The sequence below is a fragment of the Erpetoichthys calabaricus genome, chromosome 3, assembly GCF_900747795.2.
Source record: "Erpetoichthys calabaricus chromosome 3, fErpCal1.3, whole genome shotgun sequence".
Classification (NCBI taxonomy): domain Eukaryota; kingdom Metazoa; phylum Chordata; class Cladistia; order Polypteriformes; family Polypteridae; genus Erpetoichthys; species Erpetoichthys calabaricus.
In genome coordinates this window covers 1,956,769-1,984,492 of record NC_041396.2, presented here as the reverse complement: position 1 = coordinate 1,984,492, position 27,724 = coordinate 1,956,769, and the positions used below count along the sequence as shown (strand labels likewise).

General features: G+C 44.9%; 1 protein-coding gene across 1 annotated transcript; it reads left to right on the top strand.

Annotated features, from left to right (window-relative positions):
• The first annotated feature begins 74 nt into the window (after nucleotides 1-74).
• Nucleotides 75-22,793, top strand: mrpl33 (mitochondrial ribosomal protein L33). The gene is made up of 4 exons (XM_028796334.2): nucleotides 75-191; nucleotides 12,389-12,407; nucleotides 21,699-21,805; nucleotides 22,583-22,793. The coding sequence occupies exons 1-4, from the start codon at nucleotides 170-172 to the stop codon at nucleotides 22,630-22,632; spliced, it is 198 nt and encodes a 65-aa protein (XP_028652167.1). The 5' UTR covers nucleotides 75-169; the 3' UTR covers nucleotides 22,633-22,793.
• The last annotated feature ends 4,931 nt before the right edge of the window (nucleotides 22,794-27,724 follow it).

Below are 27,724 nucleotides of genomic sequence, written 5' to 3'. Positions count from 1 at the left end.
CGCAATATGGCGGCGACGTTGACGTACGATGCTGCTGGTCATGCGGCGTCTAGTAATTCTATGTTTATGCTCATGCGTATTGAAGTGATCCGCGATACCCCGGAAGTGATTCGCATGAGCTTCTCCTTCATGTCGTCTTGGCGCTTTATAAGGACGGCGCCTCACTAAGATGTTCCTAACCGCGGTTAACTGTGAGTACCTAATCATTTGGACATTTTTTTTATCGGGAGTTGGGGTGTTTTACCGAGTCGGTGAAAGTAAACGAAGTGGCGTGTGACAAAACACCGCGACAGTTACCGTAGCAGGCAGTCTGTGCGGAGGGTTGTTAATGATAATAAATCATCCCCCGGTGTCTCTCAAAACATACTTATTTATGGTGAGAGTGAAATTGTACATTTAGAGAAAATTAATTAAAATGTACAATTTATAAATAAAAAAGTGGCCACAGATCCCTGTAGTTTATTCTGGGCAGTGAAGTTGCCAGGCAGCCAGAAAGCCGAAGCGACTCGTGTTATGTATGCCAGCCGAGGGCCGGCGCGTGTCCAGCAGTCCGCTCACCTGTGTTGTAGGCGACTGGTGGGAAGGATGAAGAACCTTAAACTCTAGAGAATCCCGTTAAGCATTTTTTTCCCTGAATCCGATAACGGAGGTGAAGTTAGCTTGACGTTCGACATTCGATTTGTGAACATTACTGATTGTTTTAAAGTAAATATCACCAATGTAAAGTTAACTCCGTAGAAGCTGAAAACGGACATAAACCCAAGATCGATTTTGGTGAAGGTCAATGCGTGATGTACATTTTATAGCTCATATTCAATCGAGGACCCATAAAATGACACATGAAAGACCCCCCCCCCATCCCGATTTTAGCCTGATGCTACAGCCAAACGATAGGTAAGCATTTCAAAATAAGGAGACCCCAATGATAACGTGCACGACCGACTACATGTCATTTTAAGGGCCTTCGATTAAAGTAAAAGGGAAAATGCATATTAAACACTGACCTTCAATTTTGGAGTAATGTTTGTTTTAACGTTCACGCAGTTGACTTGACATTAGTGTAAGTTGTGCGTTATTTCAAAGAATATTTAAAGAAATATCAGTAACGTTCACAAAAAATGTGAAGGCGGACACAAAATTCACAAGTACTATTCTATGTATTGGGTACCCACTTTGTGAATTTTGAACATATTTCATACTTTTCTTGTGTTTTGAGATAAATAATACAAGGGTGGGCAAAAGTAGGTTTACAGTTGTGAATACGTGAAAGAAAGAGTTTAGAATTGTATTATCTATTTATTGTGCCTAAGTGCACTGTGCCATTCATACGAGTTGATAAAGTTAATGAAGCTATTGTAATAATCATAACCTGCATGTCTTTTTCCATATGAATAACTATAAACTTACTTTGTCCACCCCTGTATGTATGTATGTATATATATGAGGTTGATTAGCATAGTCCATATGTGGCTGTTTCAGGGTGGGAACTTGCTGGGGTTCGAGGAATGTTCACGTGTGCACACATTTATAAGATGAATGTGATTCATAAAGGTAAATTGTGCACAAATACGGGTACAGCAGTTCTTATAATTTATTTTTTTGGTATACACATTTCCTAATTTTTTGGCCTGCATTGTCAAATTCCATTCCTGGAAGGCCACAGTAGCCACAGGTTTTCATTCTAATCGTCTTCTTGTTGGCTGCTAATGATCTTCTTTGGTTTAGTTTTAATTAACTTGACTTTGTCCCCCCCCCCCCCCCCCTTTAGTTGTTTCTTTTTTCCTTAGTTAGCAGCCAAACAATAATGAGACACAAAACGAGTCACCACATGACCAGCTCACTTGTGCCCATCACACAATATGTGGAAATATAAAGAAAGATGATGGTCTCGGTGAGGTTGCTCTTCAAGGTAACATTTTAATTAATAATAATAATAATAATAATAATTCTTTTCATTTATATAGTGCTTTCTCACTACTCAAAGCACTTAGCAATTGCAGGTTAAGGGCCTTGCTCAAGGGCCCAACAGAGCAGAGTTCCTTTTGGCATCTTACGGGATTCGACTGCTGACCTTCCGATTGCCAGTGTGTTCTTAGAAAAAAACAGAAAATCAACAGTTTTTGAAATGTCTGCTGTGGTAGAATGAGAGCAGCAACAAGCTGTGGAATTGAATAACGAGTTTAATTAACAGCAAGAATCGGCTTCTCATTAAGAATGTGCGACACTGGTTGGAGTTTGAAGCCCCAATTTAGCTGGTCATCTTCAGTTCATTTCACGTCTCATTTCTGTTTGGCTACCATTTAATGATGAAAAGAATCAAAGCAGAGGACTGAATCCTTAAAACAGGGCTATTAAACTGAAGGGAAAAGAAGTTAATCAGCAGTGAAAACTGGTCACTGATTAGGAGAAGGGTGCGAATGAAAATCTGCTGCCACTGTGGCCCTCCAGGCCTGGAGTTGGACATCCGTGGCCTACGTAGTGTCCAGCACCAACATTCCAGAATATAACTGTTAACTGAGCACTTCTGTCATCCTTACCTGAGAATTCTGCAAAGAGAATATTTCAGGGCTCCAGAGTGTGACTAAAATGGTTGCACATGTGACAAATAATTATAATTCATCCATCCATCCATTTTCCAACCCGCTGAATCCGAACACAGGGTCACGGGGGTCTGCTGGAGCCAATCCCAGCCAACACAGGGCACAAGGCAGGGAACCAATCCTGGGCAGGGTGCCAACCCACTGCAGATAATTATAATTCGTGACAATAATTTAATCACCATTAGCGGCTGACACCACAACTTTATTATTTTAACCGCTGTTACTGAAGTACAGTTGTTCAGACATACAAAGTGAACTCGTCCATTTTCTGTAGTCACCAAAGACACAAGTTGACTTTTCATGCTGTGAACAGCGTTGCTTCCTCAGTTGATTGGTTTGTTGGTGGCTGTTTGAGCAGAATTTGTAGCACCTGGGGGGGGCAGGATGGGAAAAGAGGGTCGGGGTGTTGCAATGCAGTGTAGAGTATAGTTAAAGGTGCCATATAAATAAAATGTCTTATTACTATTGTTATTGTTGTTATGGTTTGAGTAACAGCTCTTCAGATAGAGACGGCGCGTCACATCAAGGTGATAAAAGAAAACTGTATACGTTGACACCACTTTTGAATCTGCGTATGGAGAAGAAACTCCAGGTAGCAAAGCAGATTGATTAGGTTTAGATGATCCCTTACAGTATTTAAATAATCGCACAGGGCCAGACATGACTCTCAAATGAGAATCCACATCTGAGGACAAGTCGTCACAAAGTGTGTAGTGAATAACAGTGAACTCCTGCGCTTCACATGGCTTTTTCCTAAAACACAAGGTCCCCCCATTCCTCCTGTTGCTGCCAAGTGCATTTTTCAGTCTGGAGCCCTGAATATCTATCTATCTATCTCTATCTATCTCTATCTATCCATCCATCCATCCATACCACGAGGACTTGACATTTGGAATGTAGGTTACCCTTGGCCCATAGGAGCTCGCTAAGAAACGGTTTTAAAAAATTTCGTAGTCCAAGCGCAAAATGTCTTAAGTTTTTTAAAACCCTGCGCTTTTCACGAGAGAACTACTTCACAGATTTAGATCTGTTTTTTTTCTAGAATTTGCTTGAACATTCCATTGATTTTGTGACTTTCTCATCGCGCTAAGTATCAGAGTTCACTTGTGATACCGATTTATTAGCTCAAATCTGAGAGAGACTCATCGGGCTGCCGGGCCCTCCTCACTCATGCGTCTGCCTCGGGACGTAACCTTAACCTTACGTAAACTCCGCTTAGTTAGTGAACGAGAGAACTACTTCATGGATTTAGATCTTTTTCTATAATTTGCTTGAACATTCCGGTTGATTTTGCGACTTCTCTCATTGCGCTACGAATCAGAGTTCACTTGCAGGAGCGATTGTATTTGCGCTATTCCGAGACAGAGGCTGCCTGCCAAGGTGAGGGAGAAGAGACGTCAGGAGTAGAAAGCTGGGTGGGGTGGGTCTCCTCACTGTCCTGTGTCAGTAATACGTGGGCGAAGCTGCAGGGGGTGGCTAGTCTGTCATAAAAGAAAGTGTTCAATAAGGCTGAGCCACCGTCTGATTTTTCTCATTCATCTACCAAGATAAAGCATAAATTAAAAACTTGACTAACGAGAGGAAACCATTTGGTTTGTTTAGCTAATAGCTACTCTGTCCCAGTGTTTACACCAGACCCTTCTTGAAGATTGTTGAGGTTTCTACTTTATCTTCATGGCTCAAACAGTTACAGGAATTGGATCAGAAGTGCTTCCTAACAAATCCATAAGCAGGAAGTTCACAATGCAATATCAGTAATCCCCAGTACAGACGGAGATGGAATCATTGGCCCTGAAAATATAACGCAGACATTTCGAGGCTACTATATATATTCTACTCAGTTTAACTCTTTCAGGGCTGATGTCGACTTTTGTCAAAATTCAGGAGTAGAGGACGGTAATCAGCAGTAAACTGCAACAAAACTCACCCCTACGCTTTAGTTTGACTCTCTTTGCTAGAAGGAAAGTTACACAGGTTTGTTGATTTAACCTCGATTCCCTATGTGTGCATGAGTAGCGAAGAGCAAACAACCTCTAAAATGGCACTGACATCTGGTGAGAGACCAGAGCGAATGTGCAAAGCAAAATACTCCGTGGACGTTTTACGTAATTTCATTGAATCGGACTCTGACCTGTTGGACTCCAAGTTTGATGCAAGTGATCTGAAGATGGATATCAAAAACGAAAGTGAGGTAACCAGCATCATCTGATCGGTCCTCGGCTGATCGTGGCACTGAACACTTGTGTGTAGCTGATGCACCAACAGAAGCGTTTCCCAGGTAGGACCACCACTTACGACGTCAAGGGGTACAAACCAGATTGCGTCACACTGCAACCGCCACCCGCCTGCTGTGCAAAGACAGCCAGGCAGCTGGCCCAGTGTGCATTCCTGCTGACCATCGACGTGCCCCCATGCAGCCACTGCTGCCAGAGATGCCGAACACATGCCAACATCAGCCACAGTGCATAACAACAGATGTTGACTTATGTGTGAAACCATTTCTATGTGTGCTTTTCAAAAAACTGAGTTTTTTGGAAGAAATATTCAGCCCTCAAAGAGTTAAAGAACACCAGACACAATCTAATGTGCTTTTTGATACATTGTGGATACCACAGCTAGATACTCTTAAGTGCAGAGGAATTGGATAGACCTCTGACATTATCAGAATTACTAGGCGCCATATAAAGGCACTTCAGACTGGGAAAACAGCAGGTCCGGATGGTTACCCTGCTGAATTTTATAAAAATTCTCTTATTAAATAAAATCTCTTCTCTTATTAGCAACATTTATTCTAAATTCCAATCAGACAGCCTTGGTGTCCCAATCCTTCCTAACCCCACTAACAGTTGTGTTTGGTGGGCTACCAGAGGGGCTTAATGTGGAGAAGGACAAACCAGCTGTGATCACCTTTACTACACTACTGGCACATTGACTTGTCTTGCTAAACTGGAAGAATCCTAACTCACCTTTGTGAAGTCAGTAGGTAACTGATGTTTTATATCATTTGAAATTGGAAAAAATCAAATTCACATGTAGAGGATCTGTGCAGAATTTTTTTTTAAAACCTGGCAGGATCTGATCAATGGCATTATAGAATAAACATTTATATTGGGGGGGTTGGGGGAAGACTCCTTTCTCTCTTTACTACTCTTTAACAGTTTTGTTTGGGCTGTTGGCCTTCCTCTCTTTCTCATGGGTGGGAGTTGATTTGATTTTAGTTTTGTTAAGTTGGACTTGATTGTATGGAATGTTATGTGCTTTTAATAAATTCAATAAGATCAAAAAAAGAAGAGCTTCATTCTTAAATGCACATCCCCATAATTCTTCACAGGCGGTTTTTTTTTTTTTTTTTGTAAAACTTTAGCAGTTTGGACTGTTAGGCTCACAAGGTTCTTGTCTTAAATTAGCTGTTGTAGTTTTTGGGTGCAGCTCAGTTGCCATTATGTGTTAATCCTTTGGCACTCATTCAAACACAACAACGGTGCCTTCGGCCTTCTTATTTCCTGTGTTCTATTGATGGTATACTTTAATTTCCATGTGCTTATCAGGTATATGTTAATTAAGTATTGCATTCTTGGTACTCAAATGTGGCACTTGGTGCCACGGCCCACCTGTCAAGTTGTTTTGCCTGCCTAAGGTAAAGTCATCTCTGATGGAGGATCGCAGGAATTGTGGGGTAGAGGGGTCCCTTCATCGGATTAGCGCTGTTTCAGCTATGGAATGGCCAAATGGGGGAGGCAGCTTGATGAATGAGGTCTCCAGGACTCTAAACAAGTCCAAATCTTATTATGTGATATCATCTACTGTTAAATTCTGCTCCGTACTTCTAAAATTTTTATTTTTATACTGTATTGAGGATTTGTTCTGTGTATTGTATTGTATTGTATTGTATTGACTCCCCTTCTTTTGACACCCACTGCACGCCCACCCTACCTGGAAAGGGGTCTCTCTTTGAACTGCCTTTCCCAAGGTTTTTACCATTTTTTTTCCCTACAAAGGTTTTTTTGGGAGTTTTTCCTTGTCTTCTTAGAGAGTCAGGGCTGGGGGGGCTGTCAAGAGGCAGGGTCTGTTAAAGCCCATTGCGGCACTTCTTGTGTGATTTTGGGCTATACAAAAATAAATTGTATTGTATACTCCTGTTACCTTATAAAAGCCTTTGTCAGTTCTGTACAACAAATATCTTTGTTTGACATTTCTGCGTGGTATGTCCCTGAAAGTCGTCACAGTCAAATAAAAACCTTTAGCACACTGCTGGAGCCCGTAGGGCCTTTATGAACGAGAGCAGAGCTGAACTGGAGAATCGAGGATTTGCTGTTTAGTCAGAAGAACTCTGCTGTATCTGTTTTATCTACAGTTGTGGCCAGAAGTTTGGAGAATGACCCAAGTGTTTGTTTTCACAAAGTTTGCTGCTTCAGTGTCGTCAGATCTTTCTATGGCGTACTGAAGTAGAATTACAAGCAGTTCAGAAGTTTCAAAGGCTTTTATTGACAATGATATGAAGTTTCAGTTTGCAGTGTTGGCCCTTCTTTGTTTTCCAAGACCTCTGCAATTCTCCCTGGCAGGCTGTCTGTCAATCAGCTTCTTTGCCAAATCCTGACTGATGGCAGCTGCCACCCGTTCTTGCAGAATCAGACTTGGTGGGTTTTTGTTTGTCCACCCACCTTCTCAATGGGATTAACGTCTGGGGAGTTTCCTGGCCATGGACCCCAAATTTCTATGTTTTCTTCCCCGAGTCACATAGTTCTCACTTTTGCCTTATCGCCCGGTGCTCCATTGTTGTTGGTCACCAAACTGTTGTTGGATGGTTAGGAGAAGTTGCACTCGGAGGATGTTTTGGTCCCATTCTTTTCTCATGGCTGTGTTCTAAAGTCAAATTGTGAGTGAGAAGCAACCCCACGTGACATGAATGGTCTTGAGATGCTTTATTGTTGGCCTGACACAGGACTGATGGTAGCAGTCCGCTTTTCTTTTTCCCAGAAAGGGGATTCATCAGAGAACATAACTTGACCCCAGCAGTCCAATCCCAGAATATCAGCCTGTCCCTGATGTTTTTCTTGGCTTCTTTGCTGCCCTTCTTGACACACCAGGCCATCCCCCAAAAGTCTTTTACCTCACTCCCACCTGCTTGCTGCCATTCCTGAGTAAGCTTTGCCTGGGTGGTGCCCCCCCGATGATGATCCATGAATAAAGAATGGGACCAAAACATCCTCCAAGAGCATCTTTTCCCCACCATCCAAACTCCACAGACCTTTAATCCCATTGAGAACTTGTGGTCAATCCTCAAGAGGCGGGTGGACGAACAAAAACCCACCAATTCTGATTGGGCCCAGAAGCTGATTGACAGGCAGCCTGCCAGGGTGAATTGCAGAGGTCTTGAAAAAGAAAGAAGGGCCAATCCTGCAAATATGGACTCTGTGATGGACGGATGGGGATCCTGTCCGTACGGGACGCCCTTTATAAGAGAAGACTGGGGGAATGGGCGTACTACCAGGAGTACCTCCCCCGGGACACGAGAGGGCAGCCCCCTGGGTTTACATTTGGAGCTCAGAAGCTCAACCCGCTGGGGGTCCGTGGTCATCACCAGGGGGCACCTGGACAGCTCCAGAGTCTGGGCATACAGCCCTTCCGCCACACCCAGAAGTGCCGCCGGAGGTTAATCATGAGACACCTGGAGAACTTCCGGGTGCACTATAAAGGAGGCCAGAGTCGAGTGGAGGAGGACGAGGTTGTGAGTGAGGAGTGGAGGTGGCAGAAGAAAGGATTGAGTTGAGTGTATTGGAGTGCGGTGTTGTGTGCAGGACATTTAAAAATTAATAAATGTGTGTGTTCTGGACATTCTGGGTCTGTGTGTCTGTCTGTAGCCAACTGTTTGCATAAACTTCATGTCATTGTCAGTAAAAGCCTTTGAAACTTCTGATCTGCTTGTCATTCTACTTCAGTACACCAGAGAAAGATCTAAAGACACTGAAGCAGCAGACTTTGTGAAAATTTAATATTTGTCTCATTCTCCAAACGTTTGGCCCTGGCTGTATGTGTTTGAGAACTTCTCGAGCCTGGCACAGGCTGGCAGGCCTGTGTTGTCCTGTTATTTACTTGGCTGCTCTCCTGTGCACAGCTTCAGGGGCTCCTCTGCCTTTCTCTTAGTGTGGTGACTGGAACTGCACACAGATGTGGCCTCACAAGTTCATCATATAGTCTGAGCAGAGCGGCCACTGGTTTCTATTCAACAGTTTATTACAATTTAATGTTGTTTAATACAGAAAGGTTGGCTAAGAAGAAATGAGCCTCGTCTGTTGGCAGCACTTTCACTTCAAAGCAAATGAGTGTGGGGAGCCGATGAACGCGTCAACCAAAGCTATTTTTTTGCTAAGCAGGAAGGTTGTTATTGCAAAAGACTCACAGATGGCAAACTCTCCTAGTCATCTGCATGTCCAGTGGACTAAGCAGGGCTCGTTGTGCCAGCCGTTAATTATTGGTGCTTCTTGATTTAGGAAAAGCACAAAATATATAAGCAGGGGAGTTTGAGATGGACGTGATGGTAGCACAGCTGTTTCACATTATTTATGAGAATAAACTGTGTTTCCTTTACACGTTCTCTCCTACATGTCATGTTAAAGGATAATAAGTACTTGTCTGGCTAAGTGGGCTCCTACCAAAGGGCACACCTGTACAGAAAATGGTGTGTTACAGCCGCGAGTTAACTTAGGTGGCATCCCTTTTGTTTGTTAGAATTTGTGGCAGTGATAGGGATATGTGAGCCATCGATTTGCATTGCCACACACAGTCACTTACCTTATGGGAGGGAGAGGTGAGCCTAGCATGTCGAACACCTCAATAGAAGAGGCTGGCAGCTTCCTTATCTGCATTTTACAAAGGAAAATGTAAAGAAGTTAAAAGTTTATAATGCCAGTGCCAACCCATTTTCAGCCTGTCTGTGTACTGTCATGGCGTTTATGAGTTGTTTAAACACGCAGTTCAAACCGTCGACAATGTAAGGAATCAGTCGTCGATTACTTACAGACTTGAATCAGGCTCTGATTGGTTTGTGCTCATTCGGCAGCCCTTCTCTGATTGGGTTCTGCTCGTTACGTTTTATCAGCCGCTGTTCTCGCCTTATACGTGTACGTTACTCTCCAAAACAATTCCACCCCATTATCCGTCCAAGTAGAACAATACCTTTTTTTTTTTTTTTAAATATATTTTGCAATGCTGATATCCAACATAGCAGCACTAGAGAAACATCCAGAGAAGAGCAACTGGACTGATGAGCGAGGAGGAAGATTAAAAGAGCTGAACCTTTACAGAGATGAAGAGGAGACCTGAGTGAAGTGTTTCGTCCTGTGGATCGAGACGTGACTTTAAAATGAGTTCATCAAGAACACTGGGACACAGCTGGAAACTTGTGAAGGGGAAATTTTGCACAAACATTAGGAAGTTTTTCTTTACACAAAGAGTGATAGACACTTGGAATAAGCGACCGAGTAGTGTGGTGGACAGGAGGACTTTAGGGACTTTCAAAACTCGACTTGATGTTATTTTAGAAGAACTAAGGGGACAGGAATGGCATCCAGAGTGTTCTAATGTTCTATACGCAAGCTGCACATGAATGTCTACTGTGGAGGACACTTTCTCTTCCTGCTGATGTGCACATTCCCAGTGTTGGCAAGTGTCTACGTCACGTGCGTTTAGTAAATAATTTTAAAACATGAGTGTGGATGAAGATCATTTTCATTAAAATTAAAAAAAAAAAAAAAGAATTTTAAATCAAAAGTGCAGTAATGTGGACGGCAGCCTGCAGGTGGCGTTTTCTACAGGCCACAAAGTCTGCCTCTTGTGTTGGGATTGAGATGTCCTTCATTTCTGGGCTGCGCTGGAGTTTTGAGGCCTAGCACTGAGGTGAAGCCTCTTCTTGAGTTTTTTTCAGAGTTTAAGTCATTTTTTCTGTCAAATTGATGTGTGGATTTCTGGGTGTTTAAAGTCAAAGAATATTTCTGGCGGTGTATTTGTCGGCTTGTCTTCATCTGGGATACGGCGTTTTTATGTTTGAGTTTAGTCCCCCTGGAGGAAGTGCTTGTGATGTCATAGACTTATTACGCTGGGTTGATGACCGAGTGCGAGGTGCTTGGAAAAACTCCCATTTACTTCTGGTACTGAAATTAACAAAGTTGTGATAGCACACTGTTTAAAAATGGGCTCTTTTGGTACTTTTTTCCTTCTGGTACACCGTGTAGGCCTGTTAATACCAGCAAGACAGGTCTTTACCCTGATTGTGGATAAAGCAAAGACCTTTCTGCACATTTATTTTAATTTCTAATTATTATATAAATTACTGTTATGACTATTATATAAGTTATTTTAATTTTTAGTTACATTTTTTTAAATTTAATTTCTCATTTTTTCTTCTCACCTACTTCTGAAATTGTTCTTGTTCCTCTCTCGTTTCAGCCTTTGGTAACAAATTCAGCGTTCTTTTTTGTTAACAGCTTCAGTTCATGTTCTAATCTATTGAATTAACTTCTGTCCCCTCTTAGTCTGTGGGCAGCACACTCATCATTTAAATATGAAAACACTGGTATGCTGCTGCATTCTTGTGATTTCTAAGTCCCTTTGGATAAAATCAGCAAAATTTGACATGTGAAATACAGCAAGGCCTGAAATGTTCATATTACAACACTGATGAGAAATAGAAAATCACAGTTCACATCTAAAAATGTAGCTTCAGCCATAATAGCCGGGTGGTCTTCACTGCTGGTGTTCAGGCTCTGCGAGTTGACGCCTGTGGTCCCCTCTCACAGTGCACCAAATCTTACAGTCGGACTCTTTTAAAGCACAGGCCTCACCCACAGATTGTCCTTTTTAGAAATCCACAGCTCAGCAGTTTCCACTCATGGCCCCTTGGTCCTCACCGCAGAGCCAGTCGTGGCCCATTAGACGTTCAGATAAACTGAGTCTGTAATTGAAGTGGCGCTGACACGACGCTCGTCTCCTAAAACTGATAGGTGCGTAAAGTCTGAGTGACAGCGCACATCATCGGCGGTGACACCTGATGGAGTGATGCATCCATCTGTCATTGCTTTGGAGGCCATGGACGAGTGATGAGCTGGTTGTGTCTTGTGTGGTCACGTTAGTCTTGAGCTCTCCACCTGCCAGACTCAAACTCCTGAGCACCTCATGGCTTTTGCAGACAAGTTGATTGTCTTTTTTTTCTGAAACTACCAAATCCCTTAGGACATGGAGATAAAGTCCATGGATCTCCGAGATGCTGTTCATTACTCACCTGTGCCTAAATGGCTGACGCGGGCTCAGTGTTGGTGGGGTCAGATTGGTGACTGATGTCTCCAGGACTGCATTGTCACTTGTCTGTCTGGACCTCCTTGCAGTGTCCTCGTCAGATGTGGGGAGCAGAATGTCACCTATTACTAAGCCTGCTGATGGTCCTTGTGGGTACAGCAGACAAGCTTGTGTATGTCACCCTGCTTCTGTGCCTCATGTTGACATGGCAGACGTTAGCAGTAGTGACAGGCGGAGGCCCGAGTGTGCGCCGTCCTCAGTGTCCTGCTGTTACGGTGACTTCTTTACTTGTTTTTTGGAAGAACTCCTTTCTGCAAGTGTCTGTGTGTGACCTTAGCATCTGACTTTCTGATGCCGTGGCTACACCTTGAAGTGTGTTACGAAGTTTTTGGTTTGTTACAACAAATATAAGAAGTGGAGCTTTGTGCAATCTCATTCCTAACTAACATTTTTGTTTTTATCTCTTTCTTTCTTTTTTCTCTTCTATGTGGAACCAGTGGCCAAGACCAAATCCAAGTGAGTACAGCATCTTCATCTTCATCTTTCGTGTGCTTATTCTAAATGCTGGAGTCCATCGAGCTCACAGTGGGATGTAGGGATGTTAATCAAATGCTCACCTAATTTAAAGTTGAAGTTTGTTTAGGAAATAAAAACAAAAAAGGGCCAGTACACCCCCCCCCCCCCCCCCCCCCCCCATCACAATGCACTTTACAGAGAAAATAGGATTTCAGTATCAAACTCAAGTGGGCACAACAAGACCACCAGTGCCTCTCCGTCTGCCCTCTGTTTGCCCATCCTCGCTGTAGGCACCAAATCCTAGGATGGCACCTGCTTGGCCCATGAAATAATAAACCGAAAACAATAAGTTAAACTTTATATGTAAAAATCATGCCACGAAATGAAATAAAAAAGAATAACTCAATATAATCGTTTATATTAAGGGGTGCAGCTATTTGTTTCAGTCTGATATTCAGCCATACCACCCAATGACGAGATGCCAGCTTTGGCTCCATGTGCGACTCTGAGTGACTCCCTTCACTTGCCAGGGCTCTTATTGTCCGTTCTTTACACGCCTGATGTTTGAATAAACGCATGTACATCTCACAGCATGGCTGCTCTTTCTGTACATCTCACAGGTGGCAGTGCTGCTGCTGCTTTGCAGTAAGGAGATTGTGGGTTTGCTTCCCGGGTCCTCCCTGCATGGAGAGCGCTTTGAGTAGTGAGAAAAGCGCTGTATAAATGTAAAGAATTATTATTATTTATTATTACCCCTTTCTCGTTGTGAAGAGCCGTCCTCCGTCACCAGTCAGCCCCCTTTATGACTGGTTGATGTTGCACCTTCTCATCTTCCTCTTTCTCTGCCGCTCAGCTGAACTGCTCCTTTCCACATGAAGATGACAACATTTGTGACATCTGTCACTTGTATTACCCATGTGCCCCTGTCATCACAAACTTGACTTCGCTGGACAGCTGCCTGCCATGATACACACACACACACTCTGTAGGCTCGGAGTGCTTTGGTTTAAGGTGGCGGCCCCTTGACTTACTTGCTGTCAGTCAGTTTGAGGGAAGCAGCAGCACTTCTTGGGTATCTGAAGACCCAATGAGGTCACAGAGACCCTCTCAAGATGTGTAACCCCCACCCATCTTCATCCGAGCTGTTCAGTGTCTCTCAGTCAGGTAGAACTGGAGGGCCAGTATCTTTGACGCTCCGTCCTGGGGGGACCCCTGTAGCTGCTGCTTTTCATTCCAGCCAATTTCTGATTTTAATGGGTGAAGAGAGCAGCAAAAGCCAACAATATTGAGTGCATTTTAGAAGCTTTGCACTCTTAACAATCGTGGCCAAAAGTTCTGGGAATGACACAAATGTTAATTTTCACAAAGTTTGCTGCCTTAGTTTTCATGAAGGCAATTAGCATCGACTCCAGAATGTTCTGAAGAGTGAGCCGATGAATTGTTAATTGCAAAGTCCCTCTTTGCCATGAAAATGAACTTCATCCTGAAAAACCACTGCATGTCAGCCCTGCCACAAAAGGACCTGCTGACGTCATCTCAGCGATTCTCTCATTAACTCTGTCGGGCTGATTGAGTTACAGTAGAAGGGTGAAGAAGGCATCGGGGCGCCCAAGAGAGTCCAGCAAGCGCCAGGACCGTCTCCTAAAGTGGATTCAGCTGCGGGCACCACCAGGGCAGAGGGCTCAGGAATGGCAGCAGGCAGGTGTGAGTGAAGCCAAGACATCTGGAGGATGGCCTGGTGGGTGTTAAGAAGGGCAGCAAAGAAGCCAAGAAAAACATCAGGGACAGACTGACATTCCAGGATTGGTTCTCTGATGAATCCCCTTTCTGGAAAAAAGAAAAGGCCAACAGGAAAGCATCCTGAGACCATTCAGGTCACGTGGGGTTGCTTCTCACTCACAATTCTGCATAAGAACACAGCCAGGAATAAAGAATGGGACCAAAACTTCAACTGAGAGCAACTTCTCCCAACCATCCAACAACAGTTTGTTGACCACCAGGCCATAAGGCAAAAGTGAGGCTTGGGGAACAAAACATCGAAATTTTGGGTCCACGGCCAGACTTTAATCCCATTGAGAACTTGTGGTCAAGAGGCGGGTGGACAAACAAAAATCCACCAATTCTGATTCTGCAAGAACGGGTGGCGGCCATCAGTCAGGATTGGGCCCAGAAGTTGATGGACAGACAGCCTGCCAGGGCAAATTGCAGAGGTCTTGACAAAGAAAGAAGGGCCAACACTGCAAATATGGACTCTGTCCATAAACTTCATGGCATTGTCAATCAAAGCCTTTGAAACTTCAGAACTGCTTGTCATTCTACGTCAGTACACCAGAGAAACATCTGACAAGAAGATATGAAGGCACTGAAGCAGCAGACTTGGTGAAAACCAACACTTGGGTCATTTTCCGAATTGAGTATCCCAAATTCTGGAATTCCAAAACTTTTCGAACACCAACTTGATGCCAACTGTGTTCCCTCTATTTTTATTTTTTTTTATTTTGGGGCAGGTGTGTTGTCCTCCATGAATTGCTAGGACGCCCTGGTGTTGGGGGTATGGGTGGGGGGTCTCTCCTGTCTAGCAGTGAGCTCCTTGAAGAGCCACCGCTCGATTGACTATCCATAGAAGTGCTGTATGAACGTGTGCTGCGCGTTACTGGGAAGTCGATGCTTACACTTAACAGCAGCAGCTTCACTCTCACTGGGCGCTGTCTTTGTAGTGGGAGTGCCGTCAGTTGTTCCAGTTCCATTAGGAGTAGCGGACACGGCTGCAACTTTCTTTATTATGGGGGCAAAATATGCTAAATTTAATGCATGAGCTCCCACCTGTGACGATGCAGGTTGTGCTCCATGCTGCCATCTTGCTTCTGGGAGCTCTGAACCCGACACCGTCAGTAATGTCACTGATGAGCTGGACAGTGAGGCACAACAATGAAGCAAGGGGACGGTGCAGAAAGTGTAAATTATTAGAAACAACAACAAAATCAAAACGATGTTCAAATATATAGTGCAGTGTCTCTCAAAAATCTTCAAATAAATAATGACCTATAAAATAAGTGAACGGTGGAGGACAAAAACACAATAGAAAAAAAAAATCCTTTAAAACCGACAAGGTTAAAACAATGGCTGGAAGCTGTCCTTTAAAAACTGATCCCAGTGCCTTTCTACTGGCGACTCCCCTGCTTCTCCCGTCCAGGCTGTTCACCCAGGGAGCCACCCAACTTGCGGCTGACCTTCTCTCTGCTTTCATCTGCTGGTCTGTTCGCCTTTCTGACCCCTGGCTCAGTTGGGCATCATCAGACTGTGACTTGGGCTCCCCAGCGACCAGGGCGCTCACGCTGGGGCTTTCACTTCCCATGTCCCGACTCCCGCTGCCTTCTCGGCCTTATGCGGCGAGCCATCCTCCTTCCGCTCACTCCCGCTCAGTGGGGAGTGACCACTACCAACTGCCCCCCGGTGCCGGCCAGACACCCCACAAGGACTCACTGTCCAGCTGCCAACCGCTCTATACAGTGAGCAAACATTCGCTCAATCACGCACCGGCTTTCTCCTCCCTGCTTCCTGCCTCCTTCTTCTCCTCAGTTTGTCATTTTTCTTCCTCCCTTCCCTAGCCGCCTCGCGCTTCTATTATTTATCACGGTGACGTGGATCAGGTGTGGCAATTAGCAGCACCCGGCATCAATTACAGATGTGGACGACTCCTCACCTGTGCCCTTAAGTGAGGACCACCCACATCACGAATTCACCCGGGAACCGCTCCGGCCACACTACCCTCTCTAATCCACAGCGACTGTTTATTTAAAAACCGCTACACCACACCACCACATATGGAAAGTGAATGTAACGCCTCGCTCTTTGGTTATTGGCACAGCAGGCACAACGGGAGTGAAGCTGGCCTGGGAAATTCCTGACCTGCCTGCCAGTTTACTGAGAAGAGCCAGCTATAAACTGACAGAATCTCTTTAAAGGGGACCTGAAATCTGAGTCTGTGCATCATATTGATCATCTCTGAGGTGTAAAATGTTGGTCACGTCAACGAACTTTATAGTATTGGCTCCGGGACATGAATTATTATACAGTAGTAATGGCGCACTGCTACAACGATGACGTGCAGTGAATCCACTTGACTTGACATTCCTAGTTTTCCTCCTCTTTCTTTCTCTGTATGTTTTTATCATTCGTTTGCTCAGAGGTTGACGTGCTTGTTGTTTCCTGAGCAGTTCTTCTCTCCACTCTAGCGGCCCGCTGCTTCTCTTATTTCATCGGCATCTTTATGCATTAAAACTGATTTAAGTCCGTGTTTGTGTTGCAATAACAGTACGTTTTCTTTAATTTTTCACTTAAGCTGGCACTTAAGTCTCTAATGTGCCTGAAGAATGATTTAAGATATGAAGACGTAGGGGAAGTGACGGTGAAGGTGGTAGGGATGAGAACGGTGCCCGTACACATGCACCACCCTGCTGCCCACTGCCGAGAGTTGATTCTGCAATAAAATAAAAGGAAGAATAAAAATCATCACCCCGTAAGTGGAGAGTAGACGTCACGTAGTATATGCGTACCAAATCAAACGGTGTGCCATCTGGACAGCCACGCTAGCGTATCGTATAAGGCAGGGGTGGGCAGATTCAGTCCTGGAGGGCCGTGGTGGTTGCAGGTTTTTGTTCCAACCCAGTTGCTTAATTAAAAACCAATCCTTGTCAATTATTTAATTGCATGGCTTGCTAGTGCTTTAACTCTGCCATGTCAGGTCATTCTCATATCCGAGATTTATTTTCCTTTCTAAGGATATCATCCAAATGATTTGAAGTCTAAAACAGATGAGTAATTCTCAGTGCTTCACTTTTTTCTCTTCACTTTCCTTCCAAGTATTTAATTAAACCAAATAGTGCACGATAAATACACACAGGTGTAAATGAAAACAAGCTAAATGGAGAAATGCTGGTCTCTTTTGTCATTTGCATCTTATTGCTAATTAGGAGCAATTAAAAAGCAAGACTACAGCTGTTTAAGACTAAAATAAGCAATAAGGGTTCAAAATCTTAACGAGCGAGACAACTAAAGTGAAGCTGAAGTGTTACTTGAGCAATAAGGGCTTCTTATTAAGCAATTGGGTTGGAACAAAAACTTGCAGCTACTGCGGCCCACCAGGACTGAATCTGCCCACCCCTGGTCTAAGGAGTCGTCATCGTTCAGCTGGTTTGGCTGATCACGGGACTCCCCACGATATTTCATTGTATATTGCAGGGGTCGCCAACTCCGGCCCTGGAGGGCCACTGTGGCTGCAGGTTTTCATTCTAACCCTTTTCTTAATTCATTTTTAACTTCTTTTGAATTCATTTCAGTTGACGTGTTGTTTGAAGTCGTTTTGTATTCCTAAATCTTGAGGCCTGCTTTGATCCCCTCGTCCTGAAGTGTCGGTTGTGGCTCCTTGTGTGTAGATGCAGCTGTCCATCTGTATGCCTTTCTAAATGGGGTCCAGTCAGTTCAGTTTGCCACAGGTGGACTCCAGTCCCATTCTAGAAACCTCTGAATGGAGAATTTAAGTAAGTCAGATGTACCTGAGCTCAATGTGCAGGGAAGGGTCTGTGAAAGAGAGACTTGAGTTTTAGATTTTTACTTCATTTGCAACCCTTTCTGAACACTTGCTGTCACTTTGCCATTACAAGTTATCGAGTGCAGACTGATGGGCAAAACAAACGTCAAATCTATCCACGTAAAATGAAATCTGCAACACCATAAAGTGTGCAGAAGGCGAGGGGCCAGAAGACTGTGGGCATCCTTGGTTTATTTGCACTTTGTAAAGCTCCACCAGCTTCTTGCCTAGCGTTCGTTACTCAGAAACTCCAAGCAAACAGGAAGATAAATTAATAAAATGAAAAGCATCCAGATGTGCACCACCTCATATCCGTTACTCCACAGATGTGCCGGAATGAAGGCCACAATCAACCTGATGTGGAGGTGGGACAAAAACGAAAGCCATCTGTGGTTGACAGTGAGATGGCAGGACGTCACATATGCGCATCTGGTGGCGTCTCTTCAGATGGCAGCACTCTGATGTTGTGATGAGGAACTCCAGTGAGCTCCGAAGCTGCCTGTGTGGCTCTTACTGATGGGAATCGCTGCCACGTGTATTTATTTGATTTTCTTTTTTTTTTTTCAGTTCTTCAGATAATAACTGTACATTAATATTTTAAAAAAGCCATTTCTTTGGTTTGTTTACAGTTGTATTTATAGTTCTTAATTTTTACTTCAGATTTCAACAAATACTGTGGTTTGGCTCCGGTGTGTCCAAACATTTGTATAGAAGAGTATATGAGGGAGTCCCAAAGCTCGTCAACTCCAGACCTCCGTGACACCCAGCTGTCCCCAGCCACTCTGAGCAGAAAGTGCTGGGGATGAACACCAGGGGTCCAGACTCGGGCTGATATCGTCTGTCACTGATTGGCTGACCACACCGACGATCAAAGTGCCAAACTGCAGCCGTCACAGTCGTCTTCACAGTAGGAGGCTGGGCTCTGCATCATGGCCTCTGGCTAGCTGGCTGGTTGGGCAGAGTAGCTAAAGACTGATATCGAGACAGAGGGGATCGGACCCCTAGTCTGAGAGGTCACTGTGAATCACTAGTCGGGGGCACAGCTCGCACAGCTAAAACAGACTTTTCTCTTTCTTGACGAGTCGTTCTGTTTTGTCTGTAGGCGTATTTAACAGGGCTCGGAACAGAGAGACCATGGGACCTGGGGGGGCAACCCAGGCATGGGCTTCTTTTAAAACTTTTATTTGTGATGAGCCAGCAGTTTGAGCAGAACTGACATTTTCCATTCATCCATTGTCCAACCCGCTGAGTCTTAACACAAGGGTCTGCTGGAGCCAATCCCAGCCAACAAAGGGCACAAGGCAGGAACAAACCCCGGGCAGGGCGCCAGCCCACCACAGGGCACACACACACACACACACACACCCCAAGCATACAGTAGGGACAATTTAGGATCACCAATCCACCTAACCTGCATGTCTTTGGGCTGTGGGAGGAAACCGGAGCAGCCACGGGGAGAACATGCCAACTCCACGCAGGGAGGACCCGGGAAGCAAACCCAGGTCTCCGTGCTGCCCTGAATTTGTTTTCCTTTGTAAAAATAACACCAATGAGGGGAGTCCACTTCTCATCAAGCAGCAGGGGGCGCCCTGTGGCTGAGAAGATGGCATCTAATTGGCGCGCCCCCCACAAACAGTGAATAGGAGGAGCGCAGGTTTATTTAAGGTGCTGTGGTGTGGGCTCCTGTCTTATTGCTCTTTCTCACTGTCCATATCATGGCTGCACGCTGTGGTCACTGATCTCCAGGCCAATGGAACTTGTCTGCGATGGTATTATTTATTTATTTAAGTAAAGGCAAAATTTGTGCTAACAAGCCACAATGAAACAGGACAAAGTGCAATTATTTTTCCCCTATAATGTATCCTCAGGGGCAGTTAGGAGGCCTGGGTTCGCTTCCTGGGTCCTCCCTGCGTGGAGTTTGCATGTTCTCCCTGTGTCTGTGTGGGTTTCCTCCCACAGTCCAAAGACATGCAGGTTAGGTAGATTGGCGATCCTAAATTGGCCCTAGTGTGTGCTTGGGGTGTGGGTGTGTTTGTGTGTGTCCTGTGGTGGGTTGGCACCCTGCCCGGGACTGGTTCCTGCCTTGTGCCCTGTGTTGGCTGGGATTGGCTCCAGCAGACCCCCGTGACCCTGTGTTCGGATTCAGCGGGTTGGAAAATGGATGGATGGATGGATGTATCCTCAGCTTTTTCCGGTCCCCATGTAGAGCAGCCACTTATTACTTTATCTCCGTCTCCCGAAACTCCCACCTGACGTCCGCACAGGCGATGGTATCGTCCATTGGTGACGTTTTGATGTGAATCTTTAATGCACAAAAAATCGGCCGTGGTCTCCCCTCGACTTTCTCGTATACTCAGATATGGAGAAGGATATTTGAGGAGTAAACCGCAAGACAGTTATATTTTTACTAGTTGTGTAAGTCCATGCTGTAAAGAGCCCGGGCTCCCAGAAAACTATTGATAAGATGGCAGTTTCATTTTGCGGACGTGCTCACCTCCCTTGTCTATCAGTGGCTAAGCGAGTTTGTCTTCTGTCGTTGGGTTCACTTTGGCTTTCTTTCAGCTTCACGCCGTAGACTCGCACTTCTGGGCCGGACAGACACACACACGTAGACCTTTATATCTATATTACTAAACCACAGTTTTAATTTATGCACGGATGCATCGAAACGCATGCGCACTACGCCGCGGCGCCCCAGAGTCAACAGTATGTATGTGCCAGCAGTCTGTGTGGCATGTTTGAATCACATAACGGACTTTACCATGCCTATGACCTGTGAACTAAACCTGAGGTAAAGCGTGCACGCCAGGTTCTACCGCCGCTCGGACGCGACTGCCCACACCACCGCATATACGACGATACAGCCATAAAAAAACAAAAACAAGACTGCATGAAGAAGGACAATAACAGAAGCGCTTTGAAATGAACTGTCCCAGGACGCACCCACCCTCCATGATATTTCATCACGCAGCGGCTTCCCACCGAGGCGCATACGTACTGCGCCATGGCGCACGCCCCAGAGTCAAACGCAGCGGCTTCCCAGAGTCAGTAGGTGGCGCCCACACAACACAACCTGTACACCACACTTGCTTTAATCCACTGTGCCAGTAATATGATATGTCATACATCCAAATATCAGATGGAACAGAAACTGATTGCCATTCTTGGATTTACGATTCTCTAGAGAATCACGGGCTTACTTGTATAAGATATTATGAACATTAAACAACCATCAACAACAAATCAAATTAATAATATATTGAACAATTCTTATAAAAATGAAGTTGAATAAATCGGACTCTGCAGCTGCATGAATAAAAGGTAAAGTATCCCTTCCGGTCAGCGGAAATAGCCCAAAAATTGATTGAAGTCTGCGTTTGGTACCTGATACAAAATATCATTGACTGAAGTGAAAGTGTCCTCAAGTTATCGTGTTTACACACAGACATAATTCCAAAAATGGTATTTCAAACTCGGAGGTCTAAAATGTCGAGATTGTTTAAAATCTCAAAATGGATTTTTTGGACGATTCCAATACCTTCCCTATGCTTCGTATACGAGAAAGTAAAACCAAATGGCAGCCATACACATTTACTTAAATTTGAAAAGGACCTAAAAGGTGTACCATTTTAAATTTTGACAGCAAGGGCAGGCAGGCAGGCATTTGAGTGGTCTTGAGCTTTCTTATTTTCTGTCTTCAGGACCATCTTGGTGCAGATGCTGAGTGCAGCCGGCACAGGCTACAGATTCAACATCAAGAGGAGCCGAGTGGGTGAGAAGCTGGTTATGCGCAAACACGACCCGATAGGTGAGTGAGCCGCCGTACGCATCATAGACATGCACTGGAGAGCCCCAGGGCTCGGTGCTGGGTCCTCTACTCTCTCTGCACCACCTCATCCAATCCAGTGGTTTCTCGTGTCGGTGCTATGCTGACAGTACACAGCTGATGCTGTCGACATCGAGAGAATGTAAAGGAGTGATCAGGAAGGCTAATAGGATGTTGGGTCATATAACGCCCCCTGTGTGTTGAGGACACGTCAAGAGGAAGTCCTCCTTAAGTTGTACAACACGTTAGTGAGGCCTCATCTGGAGTCAAGTGTGCCGCTTTGTTCTCCATGTTATAAAAAGGACAAAGCAGCACTGGAGAGAGAACAGAGGAGAGGCTGAAGGAGATGAAGAGGTTATGGAGGGAGTTGGTATGGGGTGATCTCGCCGTATAAAATGGATTTCTCCACGAGAACATAAGGGCACACTGATGAAAGCTTATTAAGGGTCAATCTCACACAGTCGAGGTTTTCTTCACACAGACAAGCAGAGACATGTGCATTAAGTGACCAGGTGGTGGTGGTAGCGAGGGGCACTTCAGGGACCTTCACATCTCAACTTGATGTTATTTTTGGACAAGTTAGGCAAATGGGATTGGTGAGGCTTGCTGGGTGAAATGACCTCTTCTCGTCCAATTGTTCCCGTTGGAGCAGATTGAGACTTGCTTACTCCTGAACTGAAGGACGAGGCCCCGGCCGCCCCTTCATGACTAACGCTGCACTGCAGGGTCCTTCAGTTTGACTGATCTCTTTGTTTTCAGTTAACAGACATGTGCTCTTCTTTGAGAAGAAGAAGATTCGTTCCATCTGATGTATGGCCTTGAAGTCGCCGTTTATCCCGTCCAGCCGGCCTGCACGACAGCGGATAACACGTTGGAAGTCTGGAACGCCGCTCACACTGGTGACCATTTTGTGTTGACACGTCTTTGCACACTGGCTGTGTTTTCTATTTAATAAATCATTCCAAGACTGGCCTAGGCAGGTGGCACCTTTTTTGTTTTTTTCGTAAAATATCTGCAAGGTGAAGGTTTGTAATGTGAGGATTTACATGGAGGGTCTGCAGGAGGATTTTCTCTCTGCCCGCCGTGAGGTAGCCACTTGAAGGCAGGACATTAGCATGGCGCTAGAGAGTGGCGAACGAGCGAGGATGTTACACGTCATTAGGGCATTCCAACTGGGTGGCAAGCTAGTGGCTGAGGTGGTACACCGTAAAGAACAAGGCCGGTGGGTTCAGACTGGACCACCAATGTCCATTGTGACACCTGCTAGTGCTTCCATTATAGAAACACATAAATCCTGCATTTCTACAGTTTCCATGAATCGTATTGAAAATGAAGGCAACTTCTAAAGCATCAGGGTCATTGACTCAACCACAACTGCTGTGACCCTGAGTGAGGCACGTCAAGTCACGGGTTTAACGGTCCAGCGAAACTGAACAAGCAACATGGCACCACCATTAGTGAGGAGAACCTCAAAACTCAGATAGACCTGAAAGGTGCTATATAGTAGACAGGATATAATAAAGAGAAGGCGTCAGTGAGCTTATGGGGGTCCTTACTGTCATGTGTTTGGAGTCCAGTGAAATTCTTTCTTGTGTCTGCTCATCAGCAAGAACCACCTCAGCATTCTCTGGTGCCATCATTGGTGAGTGGAGCCCCCTCACCGTGAAATGCAAGTCTTCATTACATGAATGCTATTGTACTGAGGATGACTTGTGTTCTGTTCTGTGTGTTGTATTGACACCCAGTGCATGCCCACCTACCTGGAAGGGGGTCTCTCTTTGAACTGCCTTTCCTGAGGTTTCTTCCATTTTTTTGCCCTACAAGGGTCTTTTCTTGTCTTCTTAGAGAGTCAAGGCTGGGGGGCTGTCAAGAGGCAGGGCCTGCTAAAGCCCATTGTGGCCCCCTCTTGTGTGATTTCGGGCTACACAAAAATAAATTGTATGAAAAATCTCTGACCACATTGGTCTTAACCTAGCAGTGCACAGATAACACGGCTGGTGTCTGTGTGCCCGTCAAATCCTTCTATTGCCAGCAAAACGCTCGGCCTCTGAATGCCAACGTGTGATCAGTGAAGCTGATTGTGTGGCAGACGTGAACGCTTAGATTGTTGAATCCACGACATGTTTGGATTGGTCCTTTGAAATGTGTTGTGATGGAAAGGCGCTATATAAGACTTCAAGTTTAGGGTTTGAGTTTGAAACACGGCCCCCCAGTGTGTCCTCAGCCAAGGTGTATTGCACACCTTGACTCGCATTAGAAGGACTGCTGCTTAGACTGAGTAAGTGAAAGGCACTATATACAGACAGACAGGGTCTGGGCTGGACGTCCTAAATCTCACCCTGCTGTTTTCTAAATTCAGAAAAAGAAAAGAAAAACGTCAAGCTAATCAAGCAGTGAAGTCAATGGGAGTGAGAAGGGCCAACTGATTAGGAGATGGGACCCTCGGGACTGAGCTGCAGTGGCGAGTGTGGGGTCTGCCAGAAATCAAATGGCACTTCAAAACAGCGTCCGGATAAATTGCTGCCCCCCACATTCCACCCCCGGTAATTGTCACCCCTATAAACCCCCCCATTTTGCCACCACTATATTTTACTCCGGTATTTATGTAAAAAATGTATAATTGCAATTAAAAATTGAATACACCTTACCCAACATTGAAAATAAAAACCGTTGACTCAGGTAGTGTTCTTATACGACTATGCGTGACCATTGAGTTTGTACTTCACATTTAATCCGTGTTATGTGATTTAGTATTGTATGATTGTACCGGATTTCACGAGGTTTTTATTTTAAATGTTTACACAGCGTTTCATTTAAGTGATCCACTATTGCAGACTTTTTTTTTTTATCATTTTGCTACAAAAATGTTTAAATTAGGAAAGTCAGTTTTGAACACTGAGAGCGATTATTCACTTGATATTTTCTAGAAACTTCCAACACTCAAAACGCATTAGAAGTTACTGGGGTGGGGTAGAAATGTGAAAGGTAGAATTTCCTAGAACCGTCCTAAACTAACTAGCTGTGTGAGCCCCGGGCTTGACCTGCAGAGTCGCCCGTGTTGTTTTGTGGATCTGCTCGGCCCCCTTGTCCATCAGCGGCTAAGCGAGTTTCTCTCTCCTCAGGTTTCGTTTTGCCGATGTGCTCTCCTTCATTGTCTATCAGCGGCTAAGCGAGTTTGTCTTTTGTCGGTAGTTTCACTTTGGCCACAGAGTCGCTTTCTTTCAGCTTCATGCTGTACCCTCGTACTTCTTTCTTCTTCCGACTCGTTAACTTGTGCCGCCTTGCTGGTTCTTTGAGCCGTCTGGCACAGACAGACAGACGCAGTCTCTCTCGCTCTTCCACACTTGGACTTTTATATCTAAGATCACATGAAGTAGCACAGCGATGTACAGTACACTCTGGGGGCAAACGTTTGAGGACGTCTGCCTATCTCACACACACACACACATACAGTGGTGTGAAAAACTATTTGCCCCCTTCCTGATTTCTAATTCTTTTGCATGTTTGTCACACAAAATGTTTCTGATCATCAAACACATTTAACCATTAGTCAAATATAACACAAGTAAACACAAAATGCAGTTTTTAAATGATGGTTTTTATTACTTAGGAAGAAAAAAAAATCCAAACCTACATGGCCCTGTGTGAAAAAGTAATTGCCCCCTGAACCTAATAACTGGTTGGGCCACCCTTAGCAGCAATAATTGCAATCAAGCGTTTGCGATAACTTGCAGTGAGTCTTTTACAGCGCTCTGGAGGAATTTTGGCCCACTCATCTTTGCAAAATTGTTGTAATTCAGCTTTATTTGAGGGTTTTCTAGCATGAACCGCCTTTTTAAGGTCATGCCATAGCATCTCAATTGGATTCAGGTCAGGACTTTGACTAGGCCACTCCAAAGTCTTCATTTTGTTTTTCTTCAGCCATTCAGAGGTGGATTTGCTGGTGTGTTTTGGGTCATTGTCCTGTTGCAGCACCCAAGATCGCTTCAGCTTGAGTTGACGAACAGATGGCCGGACATTCTCCTTCAGGATTTTTTGGTAGACAGTAGAATTCATGATTCCATCTATCACAGCAAGCCTTCCAGGTCCTGAAGCAGCAAAACAACCCCAGACCATCACACTACCACCACCATATTTTACTGTTGGTATGATGTTCTTTTTCTGAAATGCTGTGTTCCTTTTACGCCAGATGTAACGGGACATTTGCCTTCCAAAAAGTTCAACTTTTGACTCATCAGTCCACAAGGTATTTTCCCAAAAGTCTTGGCAATCATTGAGATGTTTCTTAGCAAAATTGAGACGAGCCCTAATGTTCTTTTTGCTTAACAGTGGTTTGCGTCTTGGAAATCTGCCATGCAGGCCGTTTTTGCCCAGTCTCTTTCTTATGGTGGAGTCGTGAACACTGACCTTAATTGAGGCAAGTGAGGCCTGCAGTTCTTTAGATGTTGTCCTGGGGTCTTTTGTGACCTCTTGGATGAGTCGTCTCTGCACTCTTGGGGTAATTTTGGTCGGCCGGCCACTCCTGGGAAGGTTCACCACTGTTCCATGTTTTTGCCATTTGTGGATAATGGCTCTCACTGTGGTTCGCTGGAGTCCCAAAGCTTTAGAAATGGCTTTATAACCTTTACCAGACTGATAGATCTCAATTACTTCTGTTCTCATTTGTTCCTGTATTTCTTTGGATCTTGGCATGATGTCTAGCTTTTGAGGTGCTTTTGGTCTACTTCTCTGTGTCAGGCAGCTCCTATTTAAGTGATTTCTTGATTGAAACAGGTGTGGCAGTAATCAGGCCTGGGGGTGGCTACGGAAATTGAACTCAGGTGTGATACACCACAGTTAGGTTATTTTTTAACAAGGGGGCAATTACTTTTTCACACAGGGCCATGTAGGTTTGGATTTTTTTTCTCCCTAAATAATAAAAACCATCATTTAAAAACTGCATTTTGTGTTTACTTGTGTTATATTTGACTAATGGTTAAATGTGTTTGATGATCAGAAACATTTTGTGTGACAAACATGCAAAAGAATAAGAAATCAGGAAGGGGGCAAATAGTTTTTCACACCACTGTATACAGTATGAGCTGGCAGGACCCCCATTCCAACAACTTACTATGGAGTTGGCCCCCTAATAGCAGCCTCCCCTCTGCTCTTCTCTTGGCAGTGAGTGCGGTGGTAGAGATTTGTGCCCAAAAGCTCTTTTGTGAGGATGTTGGACGAGAAGACCCGACTCGCTGCCCGCCTCATACCAAAGGTGTTCAGTGGGGCAGAGGTCAGCGCACTCGAGTTCCTCCGTGGGGGCCTCGCACGATTGTCTCAAATGTCTTTTGTCTGCTGTGGCACTGACAGGACCTTTCACTTTACCCAAACCCTCCTGCGCCAGACTGTACAGTGGGCACCGTGTAGTGGAGAACGAGTCCCACTCGGGTCTGTGCTGCCAGGGTCGTTACGATGTCATGAGTGAAGTGCACAGACACCACATGGCAGGTGTTTGGTCTGATATCACGCCTCACATTTTACACACTTGCTGGTTTGTGTTTGTTCATCACCTAAGCTCAGTGGATGGCGTTGTTCGTGATGTTGAGCGGCGTGAGGCCTGCTTAGTGGTTAGCGTGGGTGACTCGCTGCCCAAGAACTTTAACTTGGGGTCACATGTCACGATTTACTGCCATGTCGCTGTTGAACACGCCTCAAAAACTTGATGTGCTCGACCTTTGGATGGCAGAACTGCTTCTTCAGCTGTCCAGACCCTTGAAACACAAGAGATGCCAACAACAGTCAGTGAGGCTGAGCAGCTGAACAAAGAAGCAGAATGTTTCACCCACCTGGGCTCACACTGTGAACATATGGAAAGTCGGACTTGTATATGAAGGCGCTATATAAGAGCGTCACACCAACGGCGGC

Bases quoted from the DNA above. Each gene is read 5' to 3' on its own strand.
- mrpl33 (XM_028796334.2), top strand. From the start codon at position 170: ATGTTCCTAACCGCGGTTAACT. The intron at 21,806-22,582 runs GTGAGTGAGCCG...CTTTGTTTTCAG, and splicing joins GCGCAAACACGACCCGATAG to TTAACAGACATGTGCTCTTC.